The sequence below is a fragment of the Colletes gigas genome, unplaced genomic scaffold (assembly GCF_013123115.1).
Source record: "Colletes gigas isolate AHSC1104 unplaced genomic scaffold, ASM1312311v1 Colletes_gigas_Sc00034, whole genome shotgun sequence".
Taxonomy (NCBI): Eukaryota; Metazoa; Arthropoda; class Insecta; order Hymenoptera; family Colletidae; genus Colletes; species Colletes gigas.
Window position 1 is genome coordinate 1,404,856 of NW_025106663.1, and position 26,734 is coordinate 1,431,589.

At 38.9% G+C, this 26,734-nt stretch overlaps 6 protein-coding genes across 9 annotated transcripts in view; 3 read left to right on the top strand and 3 right to left on the bottom strand.

Annotated features, from left to right (window-relative positions):
• The window catches only part of LOC122402254 (rap1 GTPase-activating protein 1), a 105,166-nt gene extending 98,779 nt beyond the window's left edge, over positions 1-6,387 (bottom strand). For both annotated transcript variants that reach the window (XM_043404892.1, XM_043404889.1), the window contains exon 1: positions 5,953-6,387. In XM_043404892.1, the coding sequence (XP_043260827.1) occupies positions 5,953-6,179 (227 nt within the window). In that variant the 5' untranslated portion in view covers positions 6,180-6,387. The remainder of the gene's footprint in view (positions 1-5,952) is intronic.
• On the top strand, positions 349-20,228 carry LOC122402256 (zinc finger HIT domain-containing protein 1). Its single transcript, XM_043404894.1, has 3 exons — positions 349-361; positions 19,335-19,498; positions 19,557-20,228. Exons 2-3 carry the CDS (start codon positions 19,357-19,359, stop codon positions 19,877-19,879), a joined length of 465 nt encoding a protein of 154 aa, XP_043260829.1. The 5' UTR covers positions 349-361; positions 19,335-19,356; the 3' UTR covers positions 19,880-20,228.
• LOC122402258 (cytochrome c) lies at positions 15,450-17,817 on the bottom strand. Of its 2 annotated transcripts, XR_006259505.1 has the most exons (5): positions 17,694-17,817; positions 16,434-16,483; positions 16,079-16,220; positions 15,673-16,015; positions 15,450-15,589 (listed from the first exon to the last, which is right to left on the bottom strand). XR_006259505.1 is itself a non-coding variant. In XM_043404895.1 (4 exons), the coding sequence occupies exons 2-4, from the start codon at positions 16,470-16,472 to the stop codon at positions 15,870-15,872; spliced, it is 327 nt and encodes a 108-aa protein (XP_043260830.1). In that variant the 5' UTR covers positions 16,473-16,483; positions 17,694-17,817; the 3' UTR covers positions 15,450-15,869. The 2 variants fall into 2 exon arrangements, 1 of the variants encoding a protein (XP_043260830.1); XM_043404895.1 differs by having other exon boundaries at positions 15,450-16,015.
• Positions 18,092-19,115, bottom strand: LOC122402255 (meiotic nuclear division protein 1 homolog). The gene is made up of 5 exons (XM_043404893.1): positions 18,889-19,115; positions 18,718-18,823; positions 18,505-18,651; positions 18,294-18,443; positions 18,092-18,217 (listed from the first exon to the last, which is right to left on the bottom strand). The coding sequence occupies exons 1-4, from the start codon at positions 19,113-19,115 to the stop codon at positions 18,306-18,308; spliced, it is 618 nt and encodes a 205-aa protein (XP_043260828.1). The 3' UTR covers positions 18,092-18,217; positions 18,294-18,305.
• Positions 18,111-19,346, top strand: LOC122402259 (general transcription factor IIH subunit 5). The gene is made up of 2 exons (XM_043404896.1): positions 18,111-18,272; positions 19,160-19,346. Exons 1-2 carry the CDS (start codon positions 18,238-18,240, stop codon positions 19,344-19,346), a joined length of 222 nt encoding a protein of 73 aa, XP_043260831.1. The 5' UTR covers positions 18,111-18,237.
• A 192-nt stretch (positions 20,229-20,420) lies between the features above and the next one.
• Positions 20,421-26,485, top strand: LOC122402198 (inositol polyphosphate multikinase). 2 transcript variants are annotated; one of them, XM_043404796.1, is made up of 5 exons: positions 20,421-21,195; positions 21,482-21,802; positions 23,097-23,273; positions 23,531-23,791; positions 25,240-26,485. In XM_043404796.1, the coding sequence occupies exons 2-5, from the start codon at positions 21,637-21,639 to the stop codon at positions 25,941-25,943; spliced, it is 1,308 nt and encodes a 435-aa protein (XP_043260731.1). In that variant the 5' UTR covers positions 20,421-21,195; positions 21,482-21,636; the 3' UTR covers positions 25,944-26,485. The 2 variants fall into 2 exon arrangements, with proteins under 2 accessions (XP_043260731.1, XP_043260732.1); XM_043404797.1 differs by having other exon boundaries at positions 20,421-20,710.
• The last annotated feature ends 249 nt before the right edge of the window (positions 26,486-26,734 follow it).

The window sequence follows — 26,734 nt, forward strand, 5'->3', positions numbered from 1 at the left end:
AATTTTATTACAATTTCTACGGAGCTTTCGTCCATTTATATCATTTTCCCACGCATTATAAAACTCCACTCTTCTACGCTTTTATTAATATTAACTTAACAATGGGATGATTACTATTGTTCATAAAATTACATTATATTTTTAACTAACATCAAGAACTCGTAGAAATTTCAAACGAATAAATAGTATTTAAATAATAGACTATAATGTTACGTGACTAACCTAGAACTGTATTTGGTATTTTATTATCAAAAGTTTAACGAATTAACGATAAAAACGATGATTTTATTTAAACCTTTGGTAATAAATTTAACTATTTTTAATAAAATTCTATCACATTTCTAAAATATTGATTTAATTTGTAATGCAATACGAGCATATGGGACGATTTATTCTGTAACATCATCCGCCATTATTAATCAGTGGCTCCGCTTATATTACAGTGTACGTTGACGCGGTTAACACAGATGTCGCTGTTAGCGCGGCGGATCTATGTTCACCATAAACACGCGATGCTTGGCGAGTCGGTGTGCGTGTCCGTGTACACGTGTACACATGTTACCGCCCCTTGGATCGGTCTCACGAGCCCCTCCAGGAACGAGACGGGAAGAGACAGGAGAAAAGAGAAAAACCGAAAGGCAGGAGGCAGAGCTTCAGGACTGAAAGGAGAGAGTCATTCGAACTGGCGGTGAATGCGACGAGAACCGAAAACCCCGAGCTCGATGCTTGTCCGCGGACGTGTAAAGGGTTAACAATTCCTTCGGATAGTAAATCTTTAGTGCCGGTGGCGAGGAATCTGCTCGTCTTTCGCGAAAAAGAAACGTTCCGCTGACGTTACGATCGACCACCGTTTGTTAGGCGACACGCTGTTATCTGGACGGATCGATTCAGGTTAGGTGCACTTTCGAACGATGCAACATTCGATCGTCGACGCCATATTGGATTTTCGAGTCACCTGACAACAATACAGCCTGTCATACGAATACCATTTCCCGCTAAAAAAATAAAATCATCGTTATGGGAAAATAGACGATTGAAATTATCTAAATTTATTATCAAATTTTTCTAGGTTAGTTATTTGTTTTTTTAGCCTACTGTTTGAATAGTTTTTCCCCGCTAAAAAATAAAATTATCGTCAAGGAGAGATTTGCGACTGAAATTATTTAAATTGTTTATCGTGCTTTTGATAATAAACGCAGTTGTGGTTCGGCTGTTGGTATATTTGTTTAGTAATAATTTATAGGGCGTGCAGGGAAATTTTGAAGGGACAAGGCTCGCGTAATCGCGTTTCGGTCGACGAAATGAGGGGAATCGGAAGAAAACAAACTAACGGGCTTTCGTAACACGCGCGCCAGGTTTCTTTCCTGATCCAAGTAGACGCAAACGAAGATACGAGTATTTGTTTGCGGTAGATTCCCTCGGGAAGCCATCCGGAGATAACGGATCCAGGAAGTTTCCACTATTTAGCCGTGTACAGAATGTTTCTTTACTTCGTGGCGAGCGGATAAGGCAACCAGATTGTGGAAACTTCAGAAAGCTACAATAGGCCCTTTTCTGACGATTCTAGCAATCCGTGCTTGTCACACGAGCTTCGCTATTCGAATACCTTTTCGCGCCAAAAATTAAATTATCGTTTTATTCAACGTTCAAAGAAAAATTGCGAAAGGGAAGCCTAATAATAATTACATAACACGCTAAAAATAAGGTGACACCTTTCTTGTTTGTTAAAATTTGTTATTTGAATACCTTTTTAAATTTTTATTCGTTATAAAATTTGCCTAACTCTGATTATACAGTGTTTAGTCAACCGTGGGAAAAATTTTAATGAGCGATTTTAGAGGCCAAAATAAGACGAAAATCAAGAATACCAATTTGTTGATGGAGGCTTCGTTAAAAAGTTATTAACAATTAAATTCAACAATTTCAAATCGTTCTGGAAAAATTATTTTCGGCTGCGGGGGTTAATTACAATCATTTTTGGTCATTACACATACCTCCGAAATCCTATCCACTTTCGAGAAAAAAATTCGAGAAGGTACTGACATTTTTAGACGAAATTAAAATATTTAATATCATACTAAAAAAATTATATTTAGTTACAAGGGTCGATTACAATCATTTTTCGTCATTACACATACCCTCGAAATCCTACGCACTTTCGAGGAAAAAATTCCTCACCGAAAATCGAATTGTTTGCCTAAATTTTTCGACGGAAAAAAAAGAATTTCAAATCGTTTTGGAAAAATTATTTTCGGTTGCGGGGGTCAATTGCAATCATTTTTGGTGAATAGACATACCCTCGAAATCTTGCGCATTTTCGAGAAAAAAATTCGAGAAGGGCGGAACTTTGAACGTTAGTAACTTTTTAACGAAGCCTCTATTAAAAAATTACTATTCTCGATTTTCGTCTTAGTTTGGCCTCTAGAATCGCCCCTTAAAATTTTTCCCTGGGTTGTCTGAGCACCCTGTGTATCTCGAGATATTTATCGTGTTACTACCCCCGGATGTTACCACCATCCCCTTTCTCCCCTATTTTCCGACTAGAATGGCCAATTACCATGGCGCGTGTTGCTTTTTTTCGAGCAATCTCGCGCCATTGTGAGGACCAAAAACGGAATTATCTTTCTGTCATCCCTCCTGGTCGTCCATTGTCTCGATCATTAATCACTGTCGCAAGCTGTAACTGTCATTGGATCGTGTAGTCCGTCACGGTCATCAATTTTCGATGGCAAAGTTCAACGGTTGCATGAACGATATCGAATTCGAAAGAATTTTTTTGGAAAAATTCTGACAAAACCAAAACTGTACAATCTAACAAACTTCCTATTCAAAAGATTGAATTTAATTAAAATTATAATTTACATTTAATAAAAGTGTCTTTTCATTGCAATAAAAAACATTGTATTCCAATTTCAAATGTTATTATCAATTTTCCTTTCGCGAAGGAAGTTTTCGTAATGAAAGCTCTAATTAAAATTCCTTCAGTGCCAACGAGAATAGGTTCGATCGCCGATAAAGACTCCGGGGAAAACTGGCGTCTCGTTTCAAAAGAAATTTAATTTAATTATACCGGTTCCCTGTACTAATTATAAAACACAAAGCGACTGGAATAACTGTTTTTTTTTATTTACCTGCACTCATCGACAAAAATCTTCCAGCAGTTCTATTAACAATAGAACTACCAAAATGGTCAAAATGATTCTTAATTTTTAATAAACATTTATTTCCATTGCATTATACGTTTTTTTAAATATCGTAATATCGGTAAATCAGTTTATCGGTCGATAAAAAATACCTTCAAACATTTACCGACATTCGGTTCTTTTTTACCGATAATTAAATCGCGAAATGTCGGTAAATTATCGGCATATTTACGATACCCATTAACGATACTGCAGTACACATAAAATTTTCGCGTGCAACTTTACAAAATAAATAAAGTTAACCATATTTCTCCAAGTATCTATCGTTTTAATTGCTCTGGTAGAAATGAATACACTATAATTGGTAGTTCTAGCGTTAATGGGTCAAAGAGATAAATCCCTGTGAATTTTTAATAGCGCAGTAGATTAAAAGAAGTAACAGGAATAACGTTTCGAGCAAACAGACTTATTATTCGAACCATTGCATTGGAACAGCGCGAGACCTTGTTTACTGGAACGGACCTAACGATAACGCGTTACGTTTGCTCCGTATAAAACTGTGACATTTGACTGAAATGTCTCTGGGAGTAGAAAAGTCGCGAAAACACAATTAGAGACAGGACGGGCGGTCTGAAAACGTAAAAACCGAATCGTCCTGTTCCAGTTTCCGTTTCTGACATATCCGGGACCCTCCTCAAGGTCATCTCCGTTCTTTCATCAGATTGCCCTACTTGTTGCCACCGATTACATAATCTCCCGTGTTACCTCCTGGTAAAACTAATTTATTACTCAACGATCATCTCCGCTCGTCCGATCGACTATCGCCGGTGGAATGAGGATGTCCTCTATACTCTTCCCTGACATTTCGCAATAGACGACCCTCTCGATTATATGAAAGAAAGGTCTGAAAATGTTCCCCACGATTATGCATAAAAAAATACATTATTATTAAATACACTCGTTGTATACAGGGTGTTCGACTGGGGAAAAATTTTAATGGGGGATTCTAGGGGCCAAAATAAGACGAAGATCAAGAATAGTAATTTTTCATTTGAGGCTTCGTTAAAAAGTTATTAACACTTGCTAATAATTGTTAATAACTTTTTAACGAAGGCTCAAATGAAAAATTACTATTCTTGATTTTCGTCTTATTTTGGCCTCTAGAATCCCCCACAGTAATGCCCACTTAAATGACCGGTCGCGGTCACTTAAGTGGGCATTACTGTGGGTGATTTTAGAGACCAAAATAAGACGAAAATCAAGAATATCAATTTTTCGTTTGAGGCTTCGTTAAAAAGTTATTAACAATTAACTGTACGCAATTGCCTATCAACAGACGCAACTGTTAATAACTTTTTAACGAAGCTTCAATTAAAAAATTACTATTCTTCATTTTCGTCTTATTTTGGCTCCCAGAATCATCCATTAAAATTTTTCCCACGGTTGTTTGGACACCTTGTATAAATACTATGGGGAACACAAAATATTGAACAATTATAACGTTTATAAATCTTGTGAAATATATTTCTACTTGAATACATTTTAACTGTCTGGAAAAGTGAAACATCGTACATATACGGTGTTTCGAAAGTACGGATTGAATGTTGTCGGGAAGCATCGATTCTCGAAACGCGCGGACGATCGATCCGTGGGCGTAAATATAAAAATGAGAATATTTCCTTGGGCCATACAGACATATTTTTGTGCATGGATTAAGCTACGCCCTATATTTCGTGACCCAAATCTTGTGAGGTCGCGTTCGCGCGAAAGGTACAATTTCGTAAATGACGCACGATACTCAAGATACATTCGTCCGTTAGGGACGTGTCGAACTGTTTACAGAGTTGTCGCGCGACCGGAATCGGTTTTCGAAAATATCACAGCGGCGCAGAGTCGCGAAACTTTCCTACTGTTACGGACCAAAAGCGGTAAACAATTCCAGACGAACTGGGTCAGAGACAAATCAACGATGAAAACAATCAGTTTTGACTCTAATACCCACTCGATGCAAGGAATTTGCATACGAAATAAAATCTCCATTTCTCGACAGCCACTATGCGTGGTTATAAATTTTGGAAGAGTTATTTTATTATTCAGAACATATGCAATAATTGTAGACTACTGTGAGGCATTGAAAGTGGAGAAATAATAATTCACTGATAAGGTACGTTATCTTTAAGAATAACAAATGGCTGAAGTTTGAGGTTAAACGCAGTTAGACAAAATTGGACGCCTAATTAAATTCTAACAAAAATAGGAATATTTCGACGGAATAAAACGTGAAAGCACGATATCGCCGAATCAAGAACAGAGAAATTGTTCAATTAAAAACAGAAGGAAGAAACGAGGTCGATCGGGAAAAAAACGATCGGTAGATCTCATTAGGAAGAAAGGAGCTTATAAAAATAGGAATTAGAAGAATCCATTTTTCAATTTTAATAGCACCATCTGAAAATAAAAGATTACATATTTCAGTTCAGATTCCACTATCGCGGAATTTCGACGACGAAAACGTGGTCTCTGTCCGTTACGAATCGCGTATGCACGTTCGACTTTGTGGGCACTCGATACGCAAACAAACACTGCCCCTTCGCCCCGCGTGTCACCTAGCGCTCGTAGTGTGTGAAGAAAAGAGGTTAGAAACACGGTTCCCCGGGTGTCTTGTTTCTTATTTGTCTATAACGCGACGGCGGTTAGTGCGCTCGCGCGGTTACCCAGAATGGTATCCCCCGAAGGATGCACTGACCCGGACAATTTTCGGGGAGCTAGCCTTCCCTGGCGTGACAAACCGCGATCGAAATCGGCCTACCTGTGGATCGTGATCCGCGGCTCCGGCGACGTGGTCTGTCCCCGACAGCCGAGGGCCGTGGGTACCTTGAGAAGGTCGCAGGACGACAGGTGATTCCCATATTCGCGACAGTTCCATGTGTAACCGGAACGCTCGTCCTCCTTCATGGATTGCTGCCTCCTCGCGCCAGCATTGTCACTCGCGCTCCCACCACCCTCGGAGAGATGACGAATTAAAGGACGTCTCATCTCGTACGACAACTATTTCACCGGCACATTCGAACCACCGTCGATCGTAACCGCGATCGAATCGAACAGCGACGGTATCGGTACAGTCGAGAAACAGAGACATTCACCGTGATCTCTAGCCGTTCGATGGCTTAAACGTTCGCGATTTCACGGCCGTCCCGAACGATCACCGTACGGCGATCGCGACCGAACCCTAGGACGACGTAATCGCGACACGAGTCCTCGCGAGACTATGTACTACGTACTTCTTGCGCGAGTGTTTACGACCGTGCACCCTCTCCCCTCCCCAGCGCCACGACCGACCGACCAGCATTTGTCCTACCTGCCACCCACGGCTCCAAACCACGCCGGGAACTTCCAAACGTGGCTGGGTTTCGCCGATACGGCAGCTACCTTCGCCATTCACAAACACACAAATGCATAACCTACGAACCGAGTTTACCAAACGAACCAATCTTGTACAATTTAACCTGATATCAAACTATGTACAGATTCTCGATTTGTAAAACCTCCCCCCTCGATGGCAACGTTCACGAGTTTATCAACAAATAGTTTCTATTGTTACGCGCCAATTTCTGCTTTCCAACGCTGTTAACGCACACTGGTAACTTTGCACTGGCCTTTGCGCAGATAGTTTCACAGTACACTAACTTGCTAATGTATGCTTGGTTGTAACTTTGCTTTTGTAACAATAATGCACTGTTATATGGGAGATGCACTACCATCTACGATGGAACGTTCAAGTTTGTCGAGAAAACGTTCGCTGTCTTGCACATCAGGTCACGCAGAATAGCAAACATGGCGGTGCAATTCTTCCCATGACGGAGAATTTGTTTATTGTTACAAAAGTAAGCTTTGGACCGAGTTTGTACGATAATAAATTTATATTAGGCTCGATGTGATGTGAAACTAGTTGGGAACACGGGTTATAGTCGAAAAGCAGAAAATGGTGACGTTTTTTCGATGTATTACGTTTGTGGCGCCATTTCGCGTTGGCGGGAAGGAACTACTTCTCGACAAACTTGGGCGTTCTGCCGTAGATGGCGCGACTAGATCATTCTTACGAAGTCATCCAGCGATGAAGTTACTTAACTATTATAAACAAATTAAATTAATGAGTTTAAATAGTAGATTAATAACCTTGTACATGTATTAATTACTACTGAATCTAAAATCTACCAAATTATACAATCTATTTGTTTAATAAATACAGAGATACCTGAATCTAACGTTATAATTTTTGTATTTAACTGTGAAAAGTTGAAATACCCGTTAGCCAGCGTTTTTCCTTGAAATTCTAATGATCTCCTATTATACAGGGTGTTCAGCCACCAATGGGACAAATTTTAACGAGACATTCTAGAGGCCAAAATGAGACGAAAATCAACAAATTAGTATTCTTGATTTTCGTTTTATTTTTAAAATTTTGCAAGAAAATTCTAAGTATATTAATAGAATAAGTATTACATTTAACGAAACGAAAGTTATTTAAAAAACAGAGAGATAGAGAGTTCATTTGAATGTGCTAATAATCCTTGAAACGAAATAGCTCAAGTCACTAACATAAATAGACATCAAGGCTTCAATTACAGTTATGTTCGCTAATCAAAGACTAATGACTCATATTTCGCGAAACTACATACGCTGAATTACGACTTTCCTTTGAAACAATTAATCAGCCCGCTAATTGCGATTCTAACCTATTCGTCGAACGTTCTATCCTGTTGTATTTAATGTAACATAACCCTTCTAATGGAAAGTATCTATTCTTGAGTTACAAGCGTGACTCATTTTCGTTTATTATCTCTCTGCCTTCGCGTGTTCCGTAAATGGTCCTTACTCAATTACAAAGGCAACAGAGACATGCTTTGTTCGACTACGTTTCTAACAAAAACAAAAACTCAAATTTTTAAAATGTCCACTTTCTTAGACGCCTCGGGTGTAAGTCAATAAACATTGTCTTTTGACAGAACAATACTGTTTTATTACTCAAACAATAACGCATTTCTCAAAACCCTGGTCGCAGTTCCATTTTCACAGTAACAGAGACTTCGTGGGAGTCCGTGGGGATTGGCGCGTAAAACAGCGAATCGGTTTTATTCGTCGATTTTCCCGTAGTCGTAAAATACGATTGGCAACACTGATGAAATCGGATCGTAGATACCTGAAGCGCGCGCGTTTTTTTCGTGCCTCGGATCAGGCAGACGATTGTGAAAGAAACGTAAAACAGCGTGTTTCGATTCCTTCGCGAGAGGAAACGACTTTCGACGAAAGTTTCGAGGGGGGAAAAAAAGTACGATTATAACAGTCGATATTCACCGTTACGGTCGTTCGCCACGAAGGAATCGATGCGATCGAACGAGTGGAACAGGAAAGAAAGATGGAGGGGGGGGCAAAAAACAAGCGTAGTAAAAGAGTTGACGCAAACAAGGAATGTTCTGAACATAGCACCACGTTGTATCCTTATCGCTATTCGAGTACGAGCTAAGAAACTTTATTATCGTGAAAAGTAAAAGAAAATCGAGGATGAACGAAAATCACCACCGGACGAATATCCTCAAAATTTCGAATGGCCAATTCTGATCGACTGGAACCCGGTACTGCGCTTTGTATAACAATTCACACGCATGCGTACTGTTTGGCATGTTGCGTCCTGTGCCTTCGAGTAACTAACGTAACGTTTTATTTCGAGTATATTAATAAATTACTATTTCTGGTTAGTTATCGATAACCGATAAACCGAAGGACGAAAACGTGTAATAAATTTCCACTCGATATTTATCAAAGCGACGAAAACAAGAACACAACGTACTCCTTATATAAATGCATAATAAAAGCGTTATTGGTCACCTGAACATAACCTAATCTTTCGAGTATAGAGAAGAAATTAAGAAAGATGACTATGGTTGGTTAATTATTGCTTTCGATTTTCACGTTTGTAACCTCAAATTCACGATGTGCGTTAATCTTGAAAGTTAGTAACGGTTGCCAACTGTCGTTCCGAGGGCACGGACGCGGCGTACCAACGTAACACGCATCCAGCACGCGTTCGCCACCCATTAGTAGGAAAAACACGTACGGTTAACGTTGTCTAGACGGTAGGCGTGAACGTAGCCAGTACGACGCCTGATCAACACGTAATTGCGTAACTATAATTCAGCTACCGTCGGTCGTACCTACGTTACGAACCGACCACCCTATTTGTATACGTGAATCCCGACCAAGAGGAAAAGGGTCGTCGTATCGTACCAGTACACGTGTGTCCGTTGCATCCAGATGCGCGGGCGTACGCGTTTGAATGTGCGCAGACGCACACGTGTACGGTCCTTAAAATTTTTAATTCGTTAAATACATCTATGAAAGCGTCACGAAGGGCGCTCGGTGTACTTCGTCTCTAGCATCCGACCTTCTGCAGCATCGTGGCCAGCCGGAACACGCGCATCCACGCGAACATCCCGATAGAGGGCGAACGACAGACGGCGTTCCTCGACGACGATTTAGACGCGGACTTCGTGTCCGTCCACGTAGGTGGCCGACACGCCGTTTTCTTCGGCGTCGCCTCGATCGAGTACACGTCGCTCTCCGACTTCCTTTTCTTCTGCTGGTGCTGCTGCGGCGAGTACTTCATCACTGAATCATCGAAACAATTAATCAGACGTCTGGTTCCCATCCGTTTCTCTCCTAAATACGGGTGGGAACCCGGCACTGTTTTCAACGCGGAACCGACCGCGGTGAAAACGCGCCTTGTTTCGAGGAAAGTAATTACTTTCGCGTTTCAGAGCTAATTGTCCTATACAAAATTTATGTAAGCACTTGTGCAAGGATACAGGCGGGAAAATAGAACCGCGAAACACGAATTAGAGCTTATTAAGTATTAGGTCCAATCTACCGCCGCCTAACCGGTTAGTGGCGCCCTGAACCAGAGATTCTGACCACCTAACCGTAACCTGGTTAACCAAGGCAGTTGGAGCAGACTGATTGTTAATTATCTACTAAATGATAAATAAAATATAATTTTTTATATCCATTCGTGTGTAGGTTAAAATACAAGTTGAATTCGAAGGTGAACCAACGATATTTTGTAACTAGAGAATGTAAGACGACGTAGGACGGTTAGGTAACGAGATTTTCCCGTGTCAACGTGCTACTTTTTTTCTCACGGGCTAACAGTGAAATTCCTTTCACTAGCAAATCCTCTTTTGTTTAAGACGGTCTCGAAGCCGCTTTACGCAACCGGAGAGAGTATCGCGACGTGAACAAAAACGAAACTCCCCGACAACTATATTTGGTTGGCCGGTAAAACGTATAGTCGGGAGGGTCCACTTATATTTCCCTGCAGCTGTCATATTGACCTTGACTATGTTTATTCATGCTAAACGCTCACTCGGTCATGGCCGGAGATCCATTACGCGTGCATTGCAAAAGAGCGCTGATATAACCATCGAGACAATCCGCGAAACGTATGAATATTTTTAATCCGTTACTTTTTGCCACGAGTGCCCGATAACTGGACCGATAAAATACCAGATAAATAATGAAGTGGCTGTCGTTGATTAAATTGTAACGCTTTTATCTACTAGACGACGATTTCAATCATCTTTCAAGTATTATATTTAGAACTATAACGCTTTTATGGTCGTTTCGTGCAACGTGGGATGCTTAGCCAGGGAAAAATTTTAATGGAAGATTCTAGAGGCCAAAGTAAGACGAAAATCAAGAATACTAATTTGTTGATGGAGGTTTCGTTAAAAAGTTATTAATGTTTAAAGTCCCGACAGTACTGAATTTTTTTCTAGAAACTGGGTAGGATTTCGAGGGTATGTCTATTCACTAAAAATGATTATAATTGACCACTGTATACGAAAATATTTTTTCCAGATCGATTTAAAATTTTTTAATTTTGTCGAAAATTTGTCCATCTTCCTGAATTTTTTTCTCGAAAGTGTGAAGGATTTCGAAGGTATATGATTTCACCAAAAATGATTGTAATTGACCCCTGTAGACGAAAATATTTTTTTTAGAACGATTTGAAACTTTTAAATTTCGCCGAAAAATTTCAGGGGAAGAGGTCAACGCCTGGTCAGACATCTTCAGTAATTAATTTTTTTCTCGAAATTGGGTAGGATTTCAGGGGTATGTCTATTCACCAAAAATGATTGCTATTGACTCCTGCAGACGACAATATTTTTTCCAGAACGATTTGAAATTTTTCAATTTTGGCGAAAATTTGTCCATCTTCATGAATTTTTTTCTCGAAAATACGAAGGAATTCGGGGATATGTGTAATGACGAAAAATAATTGTAATTGACCCCTGTAACTAAATATAATTTTTCCAGAACGATTTGAAAAATTTTTTTTTCGCCAAAAAATTCCACATCTACTCGAATTTTTTTCTCGAAATTGAGTAGGATTTCAGGGGTATGTCTATTCACCAAAAATGATTGCTATTGACTCCTGCAGACGACAATATTTTTTCCAGAACGATTTGAAATTTTTCAATTTTGGCGAAAATTTGTCCATCTTCATGAATTTTTTTCTCGAAAATACGAAGGAATTCGGGGATATGTGTAATGACGAAAAATAATTGTAATTGACCCCTGTAACTAAATATAATTTTTCCAGAACGATTTGAAAAATTTTTTTTTCGCCAAAAAATTCCACATCTACTCGAATTTTTTTCTCGAAATTGAGTAGGATTTCAGGGGTATGCCTAATCACCGAAAATGATTGTAATTGACCCCACGGCCCAAAAATAATTTTTCCAGAACGATTTGAAATATTTTAATTTAATTTTTTAATAACATTTTAACGAAGCCTCAGTCAAGAAATTGATATTCCTGATTTTCGTCTTATTTTCCATAAAAATTTTTCCCATGGGTAGCTGAACACCCTCTGTAGTGTGTAAATTGACGTAAAAATGAAACACGCATGACCTGGCATCTAAATATAATACCTTCCCTATACACACGCGTGTTACACAGATGCAATCGATAATTGATCAAAGAAAAGGTTTTCGTGGGCTTATCAGTGGTCGCGTTTCGTGCAATCTCTTTTTCCGGGATACCGAGGGTAGGTGTAATAGTGGGCGTTTCAAATGTGTTCTGGTTTAGTGAAGCGCACGCGCCTCTTTCGGTCAGCTGATTCCCTAGACCTACTTTTTGCCCGATGATGCAGGCTACAAATAGGTATAAACTCGGATGCGCGTGTGTATAAATGGGTACACCGCGTAGTGCTCGTGGTACCGTGCACGTATGTGTACCTACGTGCAAGTACGTAGGAGGCTCTCTGCCCTAAATCATGCTCTCCGCTCGAGGTCATTCTTTGGACCCTTCGAAGACCACAATTTAGAACACGTTTCGAACAAACGAACTACTCAATTACGAATCGAGCAAACTTCTTATTTAAAAAAAGAAAAAACTATTACAGAGAAAAACAAATTTCATAACAAAATGACCCGCCCCTAGATAATAAAATAATTAAATAACACTATCGAACGTATCAGTGCACTCGTGAAACACAAATATGCAAACCGAGTTTTGACAGAAACTGTTACGTAAACACGAGAAGACTGAAAGTTTTTTTTTCGAGTCTCGAAACTGTCAGATATGGTGAACGAGATCTCCGTCAGAACGCGACAATTCTAAAACGTTCCTATCGACATTTTTCTATAACGGTTACGATTTGGAAGAGTCCAAACGTTTTCAAGGCCTATATACGCGCCAAGTTCGTTCAACGCGATCCGTTTCGTAGGATTCCGAAGCAACGATCGTCGCGTGTCGTGCACAAAAGCGCGGCACTTTTAGTTGTCACTTTCATTGATCATACGTTTGCTATTTAAGCGATCTACCGTGAAACGATTCGAACTATCGCGACTATGAATTCTTACGACTCGAACGAGAAGGTCGACGTACGAGAAATTTGGATACACGATCGACGTACGCGTTTCTACGTACCTGTGCGGATTTTATTCAATTCCTAATTCCTCGCGAGGAGGCGAACGCGTGAACGGTCCGTGCTTGACTGCAAACTGTTCTATACTGGTTCGAGGCGCTTCGTGCAGTGTTCCGCGGAGCACGACGAAATGCACTCGTGCGACAAGGGACAGAGACAAGAAGCAAGATAGAAACAGAAGGAGACAAAGAGAGATGCAGCGAGGCTACTTGCTTCTCGCTCTGGTCTGAGCGTTGGATGTGGAAGTGGGTACACATCGCGCGATCGTTTCGACGATGAGGGGAGGTGGTGGGGGATGCTCGTTTTCTTGGTTATGTACCGCCAGCGCCGGCGCTGCATCGACCCATCAACGTTTCCACCGATGCGTTTTCGCTTAAAACGTTCCTTCAAAGTGTCTACCCGGTTCTCTCGTTTTTAAAATGTTCACGTACATTGTCACTTCGTCTAATAACCTTTCGAGGCCATTTTTATCCGACTGATACGTTTGCACTGCCAGAGCTACAAAGCGCCTCGATGCAGTTTCGTGGGCGGTCCTTTCAACTTGAATTATTTTCCTTGAATTTAACTCCCGAAAACTGGTAAATAAAAATCACTTTGTATGGAAAATTACACTTAAATAAGAATTTTCTTTTGTTAAATTATCGATGCACTCTGATGCAATTTCATAGGTGGTCCATTTAACCTATTTTCCTTGTTTTTAACCTCGAAAATTAGTAACTAAAAATCAATTTCTATGGAAAATTACGCTTAAATAAGAGTTACTTTTCGATGCCCCCCGATGGGGTACATCGTCAGCCGCTCCTGTCAGCGCGTACATAGATTAGCATATTGTTTCGCAAACCTTTTCTAACACACGTGGATCCACTTTAATGGATATTTCGAAACACGATCGCGGTCAAGGCAATGTCGTCTGCTTCAGCGACAATAAATGATAAAAGAATATGTCGTAAAGCGCGATACTGCATATTTTTCAAGTAGTTTCTTCTACTGGACAATGAACGTGGTTAATTCTACAAGAATAAAATTATTACTTTAGCGTTATATAAGGTGTCCAGCTACTCCCGGGAAAAATTGTAATGGGAGATTTTGGGGGCCAAAATAAGACGAAAATGAAGAATAGTAATTTTTTAATTGAGGCTTCGTTCAAAAGTTATTAACGTTTAAAGTTAAAGTGTGCAGCTCACGCGGTTCCCTTCTCACATGTGCAACTTTAAACGTTAATAACTTTTTAACGAAGCCTCAATTAAAAAATTACTATTCTTCATTTTCGTCTTATTTTGGCCTCTAGAATCTTCCACAGTAGTGCCCACTTAAATGACCGGTCGCGGTCACTTAAGTGGGCATTACTGTGGGGGATTCTAGAAGTCAAAATAAGACGAAAATCAAGAATACCAATTTTTCGTTTGAGGCTTCGTTAACAAGTTATTAACACTTGCGCCTGAATTGTGCGCAGGTTGCCTATCTTCAGGCGCAACTGTTAATAACTTTTAAACGAAGCCTCAATTAAAAAATTACTATTCTTCATTTTCGTCTTATTTTGGCCCCTAGAATCCCCCACTACAATTTTTTCCAGGAATGGCCAAACACCCTCTATATTAAAAATATAAAGCACAATACACTTACCTTTTGCCACTAGTCCACCATACCATAGAACTTCGACTTCCATGTGGGGAGTTTGAGGTTGATTTTAACAATGCAAACGAATCGTCAGTTTCTTGCGAATCTTGTGTATAACACTTCTTACTAGGTAATTGCCAATATTTTGTAGACGAACTATGAACAGGACTCTTCGGAGCTCCAGAACTAAAAACTCGAATAAATTGAACACTCAAAGAGTTGTTCTTCATTCTAGTTACAAAGTTACTATCACTAGACACCGGTGTTTCGAGAGAATCCGAATTATTTTTCATTTTGACTCCTGATAACCGAACACGACTTCGCGAACTACCGAATCGAACTAAGTTTCTGCTAAAAAAAGTTAAAGAAAACCACGCCTAAGACGCGACTTCCTGGCATTTTTAACCGCATCCTTCCTCATTTCTTATCGGGTCTATGTGGGATCGACTAAACTAATTCCAACAGTAAATTTTCACGTTCAAACATTTCAAACAAACGTTTAACCAATTTATTTTATTTTCATACACACATTAAATTTGTCATTAAACCTTTTACTACGAGTAATGGAGAATTTTTCACAAATAATGAAAACTAATTTGAGCATTCAATTATTTTAAAACGTAATACTTGTTTCTTTGTACTTCATTATTGCCTCGAGTTTTTTAACGAATTTTCGTTCGACGTAGAAAGAAATAATAGTATTACAAATTTACTGTTAAATCTGTATTTTCAGGTTGTTGTGTTACAGATCGGAAATCTGTTTCTAACAGCATGTGATCACAAATAAATATAGTGCACCGTCCACGCATGGCTCAGCCATCACGAGAGAGCACCAGAATATCTTTAACGATGAAGGGGAAAAACTAGTTATAGCCAGTTCTAGCCTGACTCTTGTCAATACATGTAATTACATGATATACCTACTTATAATCGATAACAACAATTTGTTACTATTCAGACTTCACAAACACTTGAGTACCAGATAGGGGAGTTTTAATGAATGAGTCGAGTCAGATGTAGCGCGATGTCCATGAGGTTTAAGATGATAATAGTACTAGGTTCCTCTACGACACCCGCTCGATACGTCTAGCGTGTCTTGCCATCTTTAACAGGTGTTAAGCTTACTTCGAAGCTTGCTCTATATACGCGATTAGATCAGCTCGTTCTTGTGGTTTCTTCAAACCGGCAAACACCATTTTCGTACCAGGAATGTACTTCTTTGGGTTCTCCAGGTATTCGAACAACGTATCCTTGTTCCAAGTGATGCCTGAAACGACAAACAGTGTAGCGGAACAGTCACAGAAATAAATATGTTTCAAAGAAGAAATACCTTTTGCTTTGTTGGCATCCGTGTAACTGTAACCCGGTGCTTGACCAGTTTTCCTACCGATTATTCCATGTAAATTGGGCCCTACCTTGTGTTTGCCGCCAGCTTCGATGGTGTGGCACTGAGAACATCTTTGTACGAAAAGCTAAAAGGAAAAAAGATTGAAGCACACGTTTTATGATTATCATCGTAGAGCAGAGGTTTAAATGAAACGATACAGTTATCAAGAAATTGATAAATGATTCTTCTTCCGCGTATTACGTATCACGTGTTATCTCGTGGACACCGAAATTCTAGTTTCGCGCGCGTTCGTAGATAAATTTGATAACGATAATTTCAATCATTTTTTAACACTTACCTTCTTTCCTTTCTCCGTATCTCCGGCGGGGACACCCATTGTGATTTAATCTACAAAACGATTCGAAAACGTAAAGTGAAATGCAATGCCATTTGCATGCAACTGTGTCCCGATCGTTGCGTTTAAAAATTCGTAAATTTCCGATAATTCCAATTCGCGTTTCTTTTGTTACATAAGCGCGAGAAACACGTGAACAAACTCTCGTGTTTCGTAATATCGTTACACAAGAAATTTACATGTGTGCGCAGATATGAATAACACGTTGTTAAATTGTTTCAACGAGAAAATGTAACACCAATGAATCAGAGAACGCGTTGCACTGATAACGGGAATACTTTATGCTTCTCGATCTGCACGTGTCGGAATGTGAACGACAGAAATACGAAATAATTTACGACCACTGTTGAATTAATGATTTATGCCCCGAAAGGTGTTCAAACACGTAATAAACATTGTGGTTTTTGTTTAATATAAATATGCACTTCTAACACTGTCACCGTGACACTGATGCAACCATCGCGTATTTAGAGGTCAAACAAACTAACACGTCTATATACAACAGTATAGATCATAATCTAATCTAATCTAGCTGAAAAATTTATTTGAAAAATATCTTGCACTTTATGGCGTTGAAAAAGGAATTTTTTAAATCTGTTGAAATATAGAAGTACACTTAAGTTAATAATAATGACGAATGAGACATTTTTTAAACATTGTGTAAAATCATGCAATACTTTGTAATAATATTGAAAAGAAATACGTCAAAAGGCGTGTTCCTTAAAATCGAAAAAAAACGTGTGCATAATAAAGGCGTGTTCCTTAAAATGTACGCACAAAGATGCAGTTTTTATTGAAACTTATTAATATTAAACTCTTAGATTTATACTTAGAATATTTGCATTTTAAATAATAGAATTTAATTTCTCATTGACGAAAGTGTAATAATAGAGCACTGGCTCAAGGATAGTCGTATTACGTAACGCTTAACACTATACATTTGAATGAAAAACGTGAACGATCAAATAGAAATTTAATTGAAGAAATGCGCAATATTAAATATGGGTTCCCAAAGATCGTGACTCGATTGCACGTGCTGGAAACGCCATGCACACTTAAAATTCGCAACTATGCGATTTGAAAATTCACGCAAATTGAATAAACTCTGCCGCGACAATGACGAAAACAACGAGCAGGTTGATCGATAATTTCGGCCGTGTTAAATGAAAAGAAAAATTAGAAATAAAAGAAAATCGTTCTTACCTAATTTGAGTCACACTCGCGCGAGCAGAGTATTATCGCAGACGTCTGCAGACCGACCGTGAATAGATGCTTCGATCGATGCGTAACCACTGACTTCCTCTGGGCTTAAATTCACGGTATTTCAATGGCTGACGTAACACTCGCGAAATACTAGTAAACAGTTTGCCCAGGTGGCGCTCGGGTTGGAATTCTTTCAGCGATTGGCGAAACAATTCCCGCGAAATTTAAACCTAGTTCAAAATAACCTCTCTCTACCAAACGATTATTAATTAACAAAGAAATAAAGTCGCACGTTACTCATTATATGAAACTATACTTTTATTATTCTGCGCAATTAAAACATAAGTATAGTGTGAATTGTAACATAGTAAATAAGATTATGCCGTCAGCGCCTCTATCGGCAAGTGATGGGTACTAAATTGAACTATATCGACTTTCTTGTATAGCTATAGTCTATGACGCACGCGATGCATGCATTAAAACAGCAACGAATACACAATGAAATTTTCCTTCCTTTTATCTCGCTAAAAGAAAGAGAAAAGTCATGGTAAATGTCACGAAAGGAATATTGGTCGAATGGTACGTATATTGATCACGAACCATGTCGCTTTTCTATTCTTTATAATCTAAATCGTTGGGAATGTTAAACTGTTTGTTCAATGTCTGTTCCGAAATGTCAAATTTATTTTTGCACCAGCTTTGAATCGCAAAAATATTGTCCGTCCATACGTTGGCGGCGTCTTTATATTCCTAAAAAACAATATATGCAAATATGATCTGCGTAAATTTTGCACTCGATCTGATCCTATACCTGTGCTTTTTCTTCGAGCTTAGCTATAACTTCCGGGTCCGCGTTGCTAAATTTAGCGATTTGCTTTTTCAACTGATCCTCCTTCGACTTTAATTCTTCTAATTCTTGCAACAAAAGTTGCCTCTCTTCCGTATCTTCTTTTCCTATCTTGTTGTTTCAAAAGTAACATAAATTAAATAATCTTTTATAATGTAACATTCTTCCATCCATTACCTTTTCTTTTGCGCAAGCTTGCTTTAACTTTTCTAGTTTAAATTCTGCCTCTACTATCTTTTTAGAAGCTTCGGATATTCTTTGCTCTATTGCAGTAATATTTTCTCTACGTAATATATTCATTTATTATTTAATCCATAAAATAATGCTAATAATACAGTTTGTTCTTACCCAGGAAAAGTCCAAAAATATACGGAAGTACCAATTTTTTCTGATCTAACCAATCCGTCATCTACCAACGCTTGAAGTACATCTTTCACAGATTGCACTACAATGCCTTTTTCTTTAGATGCAATTTTTTCAACTTCCTTTAAAGTAAAGAATTCCCTTTTCTCGTAAAATATTTGAAGCATTCTCATACGTTTCTCATCGAGGGACACTCCTTTCCTTCTCGACATTTTGCCTACATAATTACAACAAAATATAACGTCTATGTTCGCAGTGACGCAGCTATGAAAGAATTTCTTTTACATCTGGACGAGACTTTCGCTTTGGGAAGAAAATTTATAATTCAAGATCTGGACGAAAGACACTTGTTCATCTCCATCGATATCTTGGACACTCTACAAGCGAAAGTAGACGATCTTATGGATCAAATATCGTTTCCTCTAGCAGAGAAAGGAATCTAAATAATTAAATATGGCTGCGCGAGAATCTGGTAGGATAAAAGACGCGTATCAAAAACGAGTGCTCGACGATGCAGCGCGCAGACGCAGGCAAAAGAAAGCGTTGGAAGCTTTGGAACAAGATAACTTTCACGATGATCCGCACGCAGATCTAGGTTTGTACTACAAACACTTTACATTTACGTTATATAAGGATATGCAAAACTGTTTCAGTAATGAGCAAGAAAGTTCCAAAGTTCCAAGAGACTCTAGACAACAGAGGCGGCAGAAGGAAGAAAACTAGATCAGCCGAATATTACAAGCAACGTTTTCGCAAAACGTTTGCTCAATTGGTGGAAGAGGATCTCAGCATTAACCCAAATTCCCCTAACTACGTTTCTGCTCAAGCACCGCCATCGCGTTTCCCCGAAAGACAGTTCTGTGCAGTTTGCGGTTTCCCTAGCAACTATACGTGTATCCCGTGTGGTGCTAAATATTGCAGCATGAAATGCTTGGGCACTCATCTAGACACGAGGTGTTTAAAATGGACGGCTTAATTTTTTATAGATAATAAGATACTAGGTATTAATCATACACTTTATGAATTACATTTCTTCCATTGTAAATATATCGGTACTAATAACAGTAAGGAAAAGAATATACTGAATAAAGTTTGTTATTTTTATAGCAATTTGCGTCCTTGTCATACTAAAGACCTTTTACGTTAAGAAAATATTTTTATCGAATGTTTTTAAACGTACCTATTACTGCGCAGGTTTGGAAGTTCCTAAATCTTTTACACAACGCGAACACTAAATGTATCTTATTTGTAGTGTTATGTATACAATTCTATACGAGTTTCTAACGTATGCTATGTTTGATAGTTCTTAATCAGAAATGTATATAGGTTATGACGCGGACCAGTGAAAGAACGAAACGAAAGAGACCTGAAAGGGCCACCTGTCAAAGCATGCAATTCCGGCCAACGAACTAACGTGCGTACGTGCCTGAAAACGAGGCGGAGACGATTTTCATTTCATAAAAACAACATTGGCCCTCTGGCGGAACGTGGACGAAACGTTGTGGTGTGACGAAAGAGATAGCAATAGAAAAGTAGAAAGACGTCTAGTGGAAGGACGTGAGATCGTTCAGAATTATGTGAAGTTTAAACTCGTGAACGTAATCTTTGCTACGCCTTATGCTCCGGACGGTTTCGAACGAAATTATCCACGTGAAAGTGTTACGTATTTGAACACACTGTATTGTGTTGTGAAGGGACTGGTTATCGTATAGGTTATAATAATACATAGACATGTAAAATGTCATAGATGTAATATTTGTAAAAGAAGAGTGGCTAATAAATTATTCTCCTGTTATTTCCAATAAATGTACGTATCGCCTCGTATGAGTTGCATTCTATGATTCTTTCGATTGTTGAAAAAGTCGATTCCTAAGAACGTTACGAGTATCCTCGTCTTGACTAATCTACGTACATGTTAGTACCTCATAGACGTACCTAATCGGTCAGAGAATCGTTTCGGTTTAATTCAATTCTTCCAGTACTGTCCTTTTCAATATTGCATATTCAAAAGACCAACAAATAACACAGATTTGTTGGTAAAAGCGCGAATTTAGAACATTCAATCTCCGCAAGCACGTTCTGCCCTCTGTCGAGATAGACGAGTATCTTAAACGTGATATTTGAAAATATTTGCGGGAAATGGTCCCTCCAATTTCTTTTGCCTTTCGATTGTTTGTCTATCGAGAAATAACAGCGATACGAGTATTAATCAGTGTGATGTGAATTTACCTGTGATACAATTAATGCAAAGTTAAACAATGCGGATGCACGAGCGGAAAGGAATAATCGAAGGTAAAATTTTCATAAACGGCGCATCTATTTATTTTTCACCGAATGACGACGAGAATCTTACAAAGCTTCAGAATATTTTATCGTCACGGATCCTTTAATTTTTATCATTGAAAATTCGGAATTCTGTTCGACCACTAACGTATCACAAAATATCACACGCATCGTTTCGAAGCGTCTTTTGGAAATATATCCCCGATAATGTAACGTTATCGTAACGCGACAGTACAATGCAATATTTTTCTGATTCGTCTCGTGTTTCCTCATCAACTGACGTTTGTGTTTGTAGACGGGAATAAAACGGCCGAAGATAATTAGAATAAGCCTCCATGTGTAACCGTCGGTGGCAGAGGTGGAATTCACAGCGAAGATAAGATCTTTGCGAAGCCGTGCAACACTTTAATTGCTGAAGTTAATTGCCGCGCGCCGCTCAGTGCAATAACAATGACGACCTTAGACTCGCAGGCTGATAAAACTTTATGTCATCTCGATAAGGTCTCGAGCACGGAGCTGGCGGAAATTTCGTCCGATTCTGGGATTCACGATGGTCTGAGCCCGTTGGAGAATCAGGTGGCCGGACATCCGTTCGACGACAAACGACGCACGATCGGTGAGCATCGATTCAAATGCTTCGATAGATCGATCGAAAATCCATTCCAACAAAACGTTTCGAAATCTAGCGATCAGAGAAATAACAATGCAAAATATTATTTTTGACATTTTTTCATTTTCGTTACAAAATTGATCAAATTTTATTTCAATTAAAATTGTATTTAAAAAAATTAAATAAAACGTTTATTGAAATGGCATTTCAAACGATATTATTTTACGAACGTCTCGGTTTTAACAACGAGAGATAACTGGTTTTTTATTAACGTTAATCCTAGTTACACAGAATGAGTCATGCTTTTCCGGTTTACAGTGTGATAAATTTTAATGCTGTAAAACGATAACACTTTTATTCTTAAGATCTATTGATCGAATTCTGGATTAATTGTGTGTTGACGAGGAATTTTTTATTTACGTTATTATAAGTGATAATAACCGTGTTTAATTGTGTACGTCATTATGAGGTCTCTAAAAAATGGCGTATAATTGACTTTTAACGAATGCAGAAGAAATGCACGCAAAGTAGTCAGCTTATATAGAGAATGATACCCAAATAGAGCCTGTCCTTGCACCGAGAACCTTTTATAAGATCGTAGACTTTGTATGTCGAGGTCAATTTCCAGATGGACGCACAAACGTCTACCATTCTTCGACGAGAAGAAGGCACTGCGTGTTTTTACATCCCCACTCCTGTTGCTGTCCGCTGACTGACAGCTATTGGTCGGGAACGATCGGTGAGAGCCAATCAGCGGACAGCAGCAAGAGTGGGGATGCTAACACGCTGTGTCTTCTTCTCGTGGAAGAACGATACTATTATTTGCGTTGCAGAAAATGCGTTATACTTTAAACAATTTCTAAATATGCACCAAACATTATGCATTCCAAATAATCACGAAAAATACTATAAATTGTAAATAAAGTTTTCATGCTCCAACATTTCTCAGCAAATAAAAATATCATTTGAAACTAATCCTGTTTTAAATCACAATTTACATTTCACAAACTCTAACACTAATTCTAATTCTAACCTCTTTTTTCGTAATTCATTTCCTGAACAATTCGTCCTCTACTGGTGCACAGTGACTCACAGATTTGTTCAAATAAGGTTAATATATTCGCTCGTCGAGGTCACGTGCCTTTTTTACGTCCAACAATTAAAAAAACCGGTATCGATAGCTTGCCATTACGTTCTCAAACGAAATTTATTCATAAATTGATATTATAAATAAATCTACGAGTCACCGTGTTTAGATTGTATAAATATCATAAAAAGTTGATTGTTTAAAATGTTACAGGCATGTTACGTAGACCTGGCGGTCACGTACTGAAACCTGTCGTTAAACCTTTACTTGGCAAAAGGGAAATCGCGTTCTACGAAAGTCTACAAACGACACAAGACCCTGTCATGTTACAATTGAAGAATTATGTACCAAAATATTATGGCACGACAGAGTTGCAAATTTTCGGCAAACGTAAGATATCAAGAACACCGATTTTTGGCTTGATTTTAATTATTTTCTCACATTATTCTTGAAATATTCTTCTGCATGTTGTTAGGAGTATGCAAAAGTTTCAATCATTTGTATAGAAGATTTCTTTACTAACGCTTCAACCACCATAATGTTTATATATGTTTTGTTCTGGCTGTTCTCGAATCGTTTGCATACCCCTAATACTTAAAACGTACGTTACACAAACTCTGAAATTAATTGTTTGCATGAAACATCAGGAATTACATTCCTTACGCTGAAAGATATCATCCATGGTATGTCGGAACCATGCGTGATGGACATAAAAATAGGTAGACGAACTTGGGACCCTTTAGCTACGCCACAGAAAAGGGCGACGGAAGAATTAAAGTACGCAGAATCTAAATGCACCTACGGATTCTGCATAACTGGCTTTCACGTGTATTGTCTGTCTTCCGGACAATTAAAAAAGTTTGGCAAACATTATGGCAAAACTCTAGATGCCAAGGGTGTCGTGGAAGGTATATTATAGTCTTCAATCATATTTTAACAGCATATTCAGAACTACAGATTTCTGAGCTGTCGTTTGTTAATGTTACGCTGCTCAAAATACTTATGGGATCATTTATGCGGTAAAATTGAAAAGAATTCTAGTGTACGTTATAAACAAATGAATTGCGGAACACTTTAACAGATTTTGAATAGACTCGCTGTAGCAATATTCACAAAAAAACACCAGGCACTCACGAGGAACAAAGAATGTAGCACAATTTAAGTTTGCTTTTTGAAAATAAGAAATTTCTGGTAATTTTTACAAAAATAATATGTACTTGAGCTTTAATTATATAATTTTCACTTTAAAAAGCAGATAATAGTATTGTATTTCGTAAATATGTGACAAGATTGAAAGTGTTCGGAAGTCTAAAATGAGGTTAGGAAACACGAGTCTAATTTAGACAGAGTTTTGAAATATTATTTACTCTATACCTGAGAGGAATTTTATAGAAACTTCTTTTAGGCTCCTTCCTTTTTTTAATAGCAACTATGTTTCGATGATTCTTGTCTCGAAATAATTTCGAAGATCTCAGGACATTTCCAGCTTCTCTGGGCTCGCCAAGGACACGAGTAGACTTTATATCTAACCAAAAAAGTTAGCGAATTCGTGTTTATTAAGATTTAATTGAAAAATTCGATGTGTAGAACGTTTTGGAAAGTTTTGTGACGCTATTTCTTTAATACCTTCGTTAACGTGAGGTTACCAGCTCTCTACCTTCCGCCATTGTTGTAAGTCCTGGTGTTGAGCGCGCAACAGACGATAACAGTTTGTTTCCATAGCGAAACCGCGAGGCGGCAATTTTGAATGTAATAAGACGTACAAACTATAAAGTTTAATCGAGCTAATAATCCTTTAACTATTTTGAGCAGTGCACACTGCTATTCAACAGTTTGAAAACAGTCGTATTTTTTAATAGAGGACGATATGGCTTCGTTAATAAATTTAAAGTGACTTTATTGTATATTTTTGTTCTTGACTGATTTCAAACTTTTTAATGGTGGTGTATAACTAGGGGCGTGTAGCTATAAGTATACTCTAAAATTTCGAGTTAGATATGTTATTAGGATCATGTAATGTCGAGAATATTAAATTTCCAGTACTGTGCTCCGCTGACTTGAGTCCCGCGGAGGGCACAGGGGCAAGGGGAGTCTGACCGCCCAATTGTCTATCTCCCTTGCTCCCAGGCAGTCCATACGCGCGACCAATAGCAAACCAGTTACCCCCACTACTTTTCTCGCATTCCTGCCACGGGATTCAAAGTCAGCGGAGTGCAGTACGCGTCCCTAGTTAGGATCGAGATGTTACCGATGTTGACCGATAATAACGAAGCGGTGGAAACAATGCTTCCAGAACACAATAAATATCATGTCTCTTATCGAAATACTCCGAACGTCCCTTTTCTTTCCTGCGCAGCGCTGAAAATGTTCCTGAACATACGTCCAGAAAGACCGCCCTGTCGTCAATTGATTGTGCAGCTTCTCTCTTTCCTGTGGAAGATCTTACTATTCTTTCGTACCCAGCGGTTGTTCCGCTTTTATTCTAGTTCTCTGTTGGTGGCATATGACGCGAAAAGACTCAGGCATTACCTTCGTCTGAACAAAACGAGCGACAGAACGACCGGTCGACAGGCCAAGCCGTTCTCGTCCGCTCTGAGCGCACGTGCGACAGCGTCGAGCACGTTCAATGACGCGAGCGTCGCCGCGTGCAACGCGACACCTGCTGTCGCGGAAACGAACAGAAACCGGAGGGTACACTTCGTTAAACGGAGCATCAGCTTGAGCAGCGAATGCGACACGGCGGGAAAGGAGAAGACTTTGAACAGGAGCGGCTCGTGCAGTCCGGATTTCCGTGTGGACAGATTATGTCGTACTCATTCATACGCGAACAATTTCGACGACGATATCGTCAGGATGAAGGAGGACTACGACGCCCTGTTGAGCGAGCTCACCAGCTCACCGGAGGAGAAACAAAACTGGGTCAGGATCAATATGATCGATTTCACGCACGTCTTCCCCACGGAGGATCCAACCACTTTGGACGTTAATTACCTGGAGGGTATCGAGAACCTGATCAAACTGATCGAGATGTTCCTCGTGCCCAAGGACAACGCCTCGTAAACTGTAGTCGATGTTAAACGCGTTTAATTTTTAACGGAAACGTTTCGCGAAAGCTCGGAGTTAAATTATCGCCGATGAGCTTTTGGGGAACGTTTTGTGGCTCGCCACTGAGAACTATGTGTTAATTGCACCAGATGTAATATCCATAACATTCACGCGTTCCTCGGTGCACGTCATTCGTCACAATTTACGCCTTACTTGAAGACTGTACCCCATTGGTTTTAACGAAACGAGCATCGTTAGCCGTTCAAGAATTGTTGCAGCCACGTATCGTTTCTTATCTTACCGCAATTAAGGTTTACCCGTCGCACACACACCGAACGAGAGAAATTGTTATGTCAAATATGATTGAAAATAAAAAAAAAAATGGTTTACGTGAACACGTCTTCGTTCTTGTCCCCCTTGCAAACGAATTTATACACATATCATTGAATTTAATAAATTACAAAATTGCACAATATTTTGTAGCGTGATCTATATATATATATACTCAGTCTGAAAATTTTTTTTTTTGGATCGTTTGAAACTCTTCCAAAACTGTACCGGCCATTTTGCGACTGGACTGCGAATTTTATGAATTTACGAGAAACATGTACAAAATGTATATTATAAATAAATGCAATAAAAGTGACTTTTTTCCGTTTTGCACGACCACACGTTTTCTGCCTGTTAGAATTAGTTATATGGGGGGATCGTTTATGGATTTGCGGGCTTAATAAATTCATGACGATTATTAGCGAGTGAACGTTGGAAAGCCTTTGGCGGTATCGGTATCTAACGTAATTACTGCC

What these genes read in the sequence shown, in the direction of transcription:
- LOC122402258 (XM_043404895.1), bottom strand. Translation starts at nt 16,472, where the DNA reads ATGGGTGTCCCCGCCGGAGATACGGAGAAAGGAAAGAAG. An exon ending in ATACGGAGAAAGGAAAGAAG is followed by an intron (nt 16,221 to 16,433) that starts GTAAGTGTTAAA and finishes TTTTCCTTTTAG; the next exon opens with CTTTTCGTACAAAGATGTTC. An exon ending in GGATGCCAACAAAGCAAAAG is followed by an intron (nt 16,016 to 16,078) that starts GTATTTCTTCTT and finishes TTGTCGTTTCAG; the next exon opens with GCATCACTTGGAACAAGGAT.
- LOC122402259 (XM_043404896.1), top strand. Translation starts at nt 18,238, where the DNA reads ATGGTAAATGTCACGAAAGGAATATTGGTCGAATG. An exon ending in AAAGGAATATTGGTCGAATG is followed by an intron (nt 18,273 to 19,159) that starts GTACGTATATTG and finishes CTATGTTCGCAG; the next exon opens with TGACGCAGCTATGAAAGAAT.
- LOC122402255 (XM_043404893.1), bottom strand. Translation starts at nt 19,115, where the DNA reads ATGTCGAGAAGGAAAGGAGTGTCCCTCGATGAGAAACGTATGAGAATG. An exon ending in TATTTTTGGACTTTTCCTGG is followed by an intron (nt 18,824 to 18,888) that starts GTAAGAACAAAC and finishes TATATTACGTAG; the next exon opens with AGAAAATATTACTGCAATAG. An exon ending in AGCTCGAAGAAAAAGCACAG is followed by an intron (nt 18,444 to 18,504) that starts GTATAGGATCAG and finishes ATTGTTTTTTAG; the next exon opens with GAATATAAAGACGCCGCCAA.
- LOC122402256 (XM_043404894.1), top strand. Translation starts at nt 19,357, where the DNA reads ATGGCTGCGCGAGAATCTGGTAGGATAAAAGACGCGTATCAAAAACGA. An exon ending in TGATCCGCACGCAGATCTAG is followed by an intron (nt 19,499 to 19,556) that starts GTTTGTACTACA and finishes AAACTGTTTCAG; the next exon opens with TAATGAGCAAGAAAGTTCCA.
- LOC122402198 (XM_043404796.1), top strand. Translation starts at nt 21,637, where the DNA reads ATGACGACCTTAGACTCGCAGGCTGATAAAACTTTATGTCATCTCGAT. An exon ending in GTTGCAAATTTTCGGCAAAC is followed by an intron (nt 23,274 to 23,530) that starts GTAAGATATCAA and finishes ATGAAACATCAG; the next exon opens with GAATTACATTCCTTACGCTG. An exon ending in TGCCAAGGGTGTCGTGGAAG is followed by an intron (nt 23,792 to 25,239) that starts GTATATTATAGT and finishes TTTCCTGCGCAG; the next exon opens with CGCTGAAAATGTTCCTGAAC.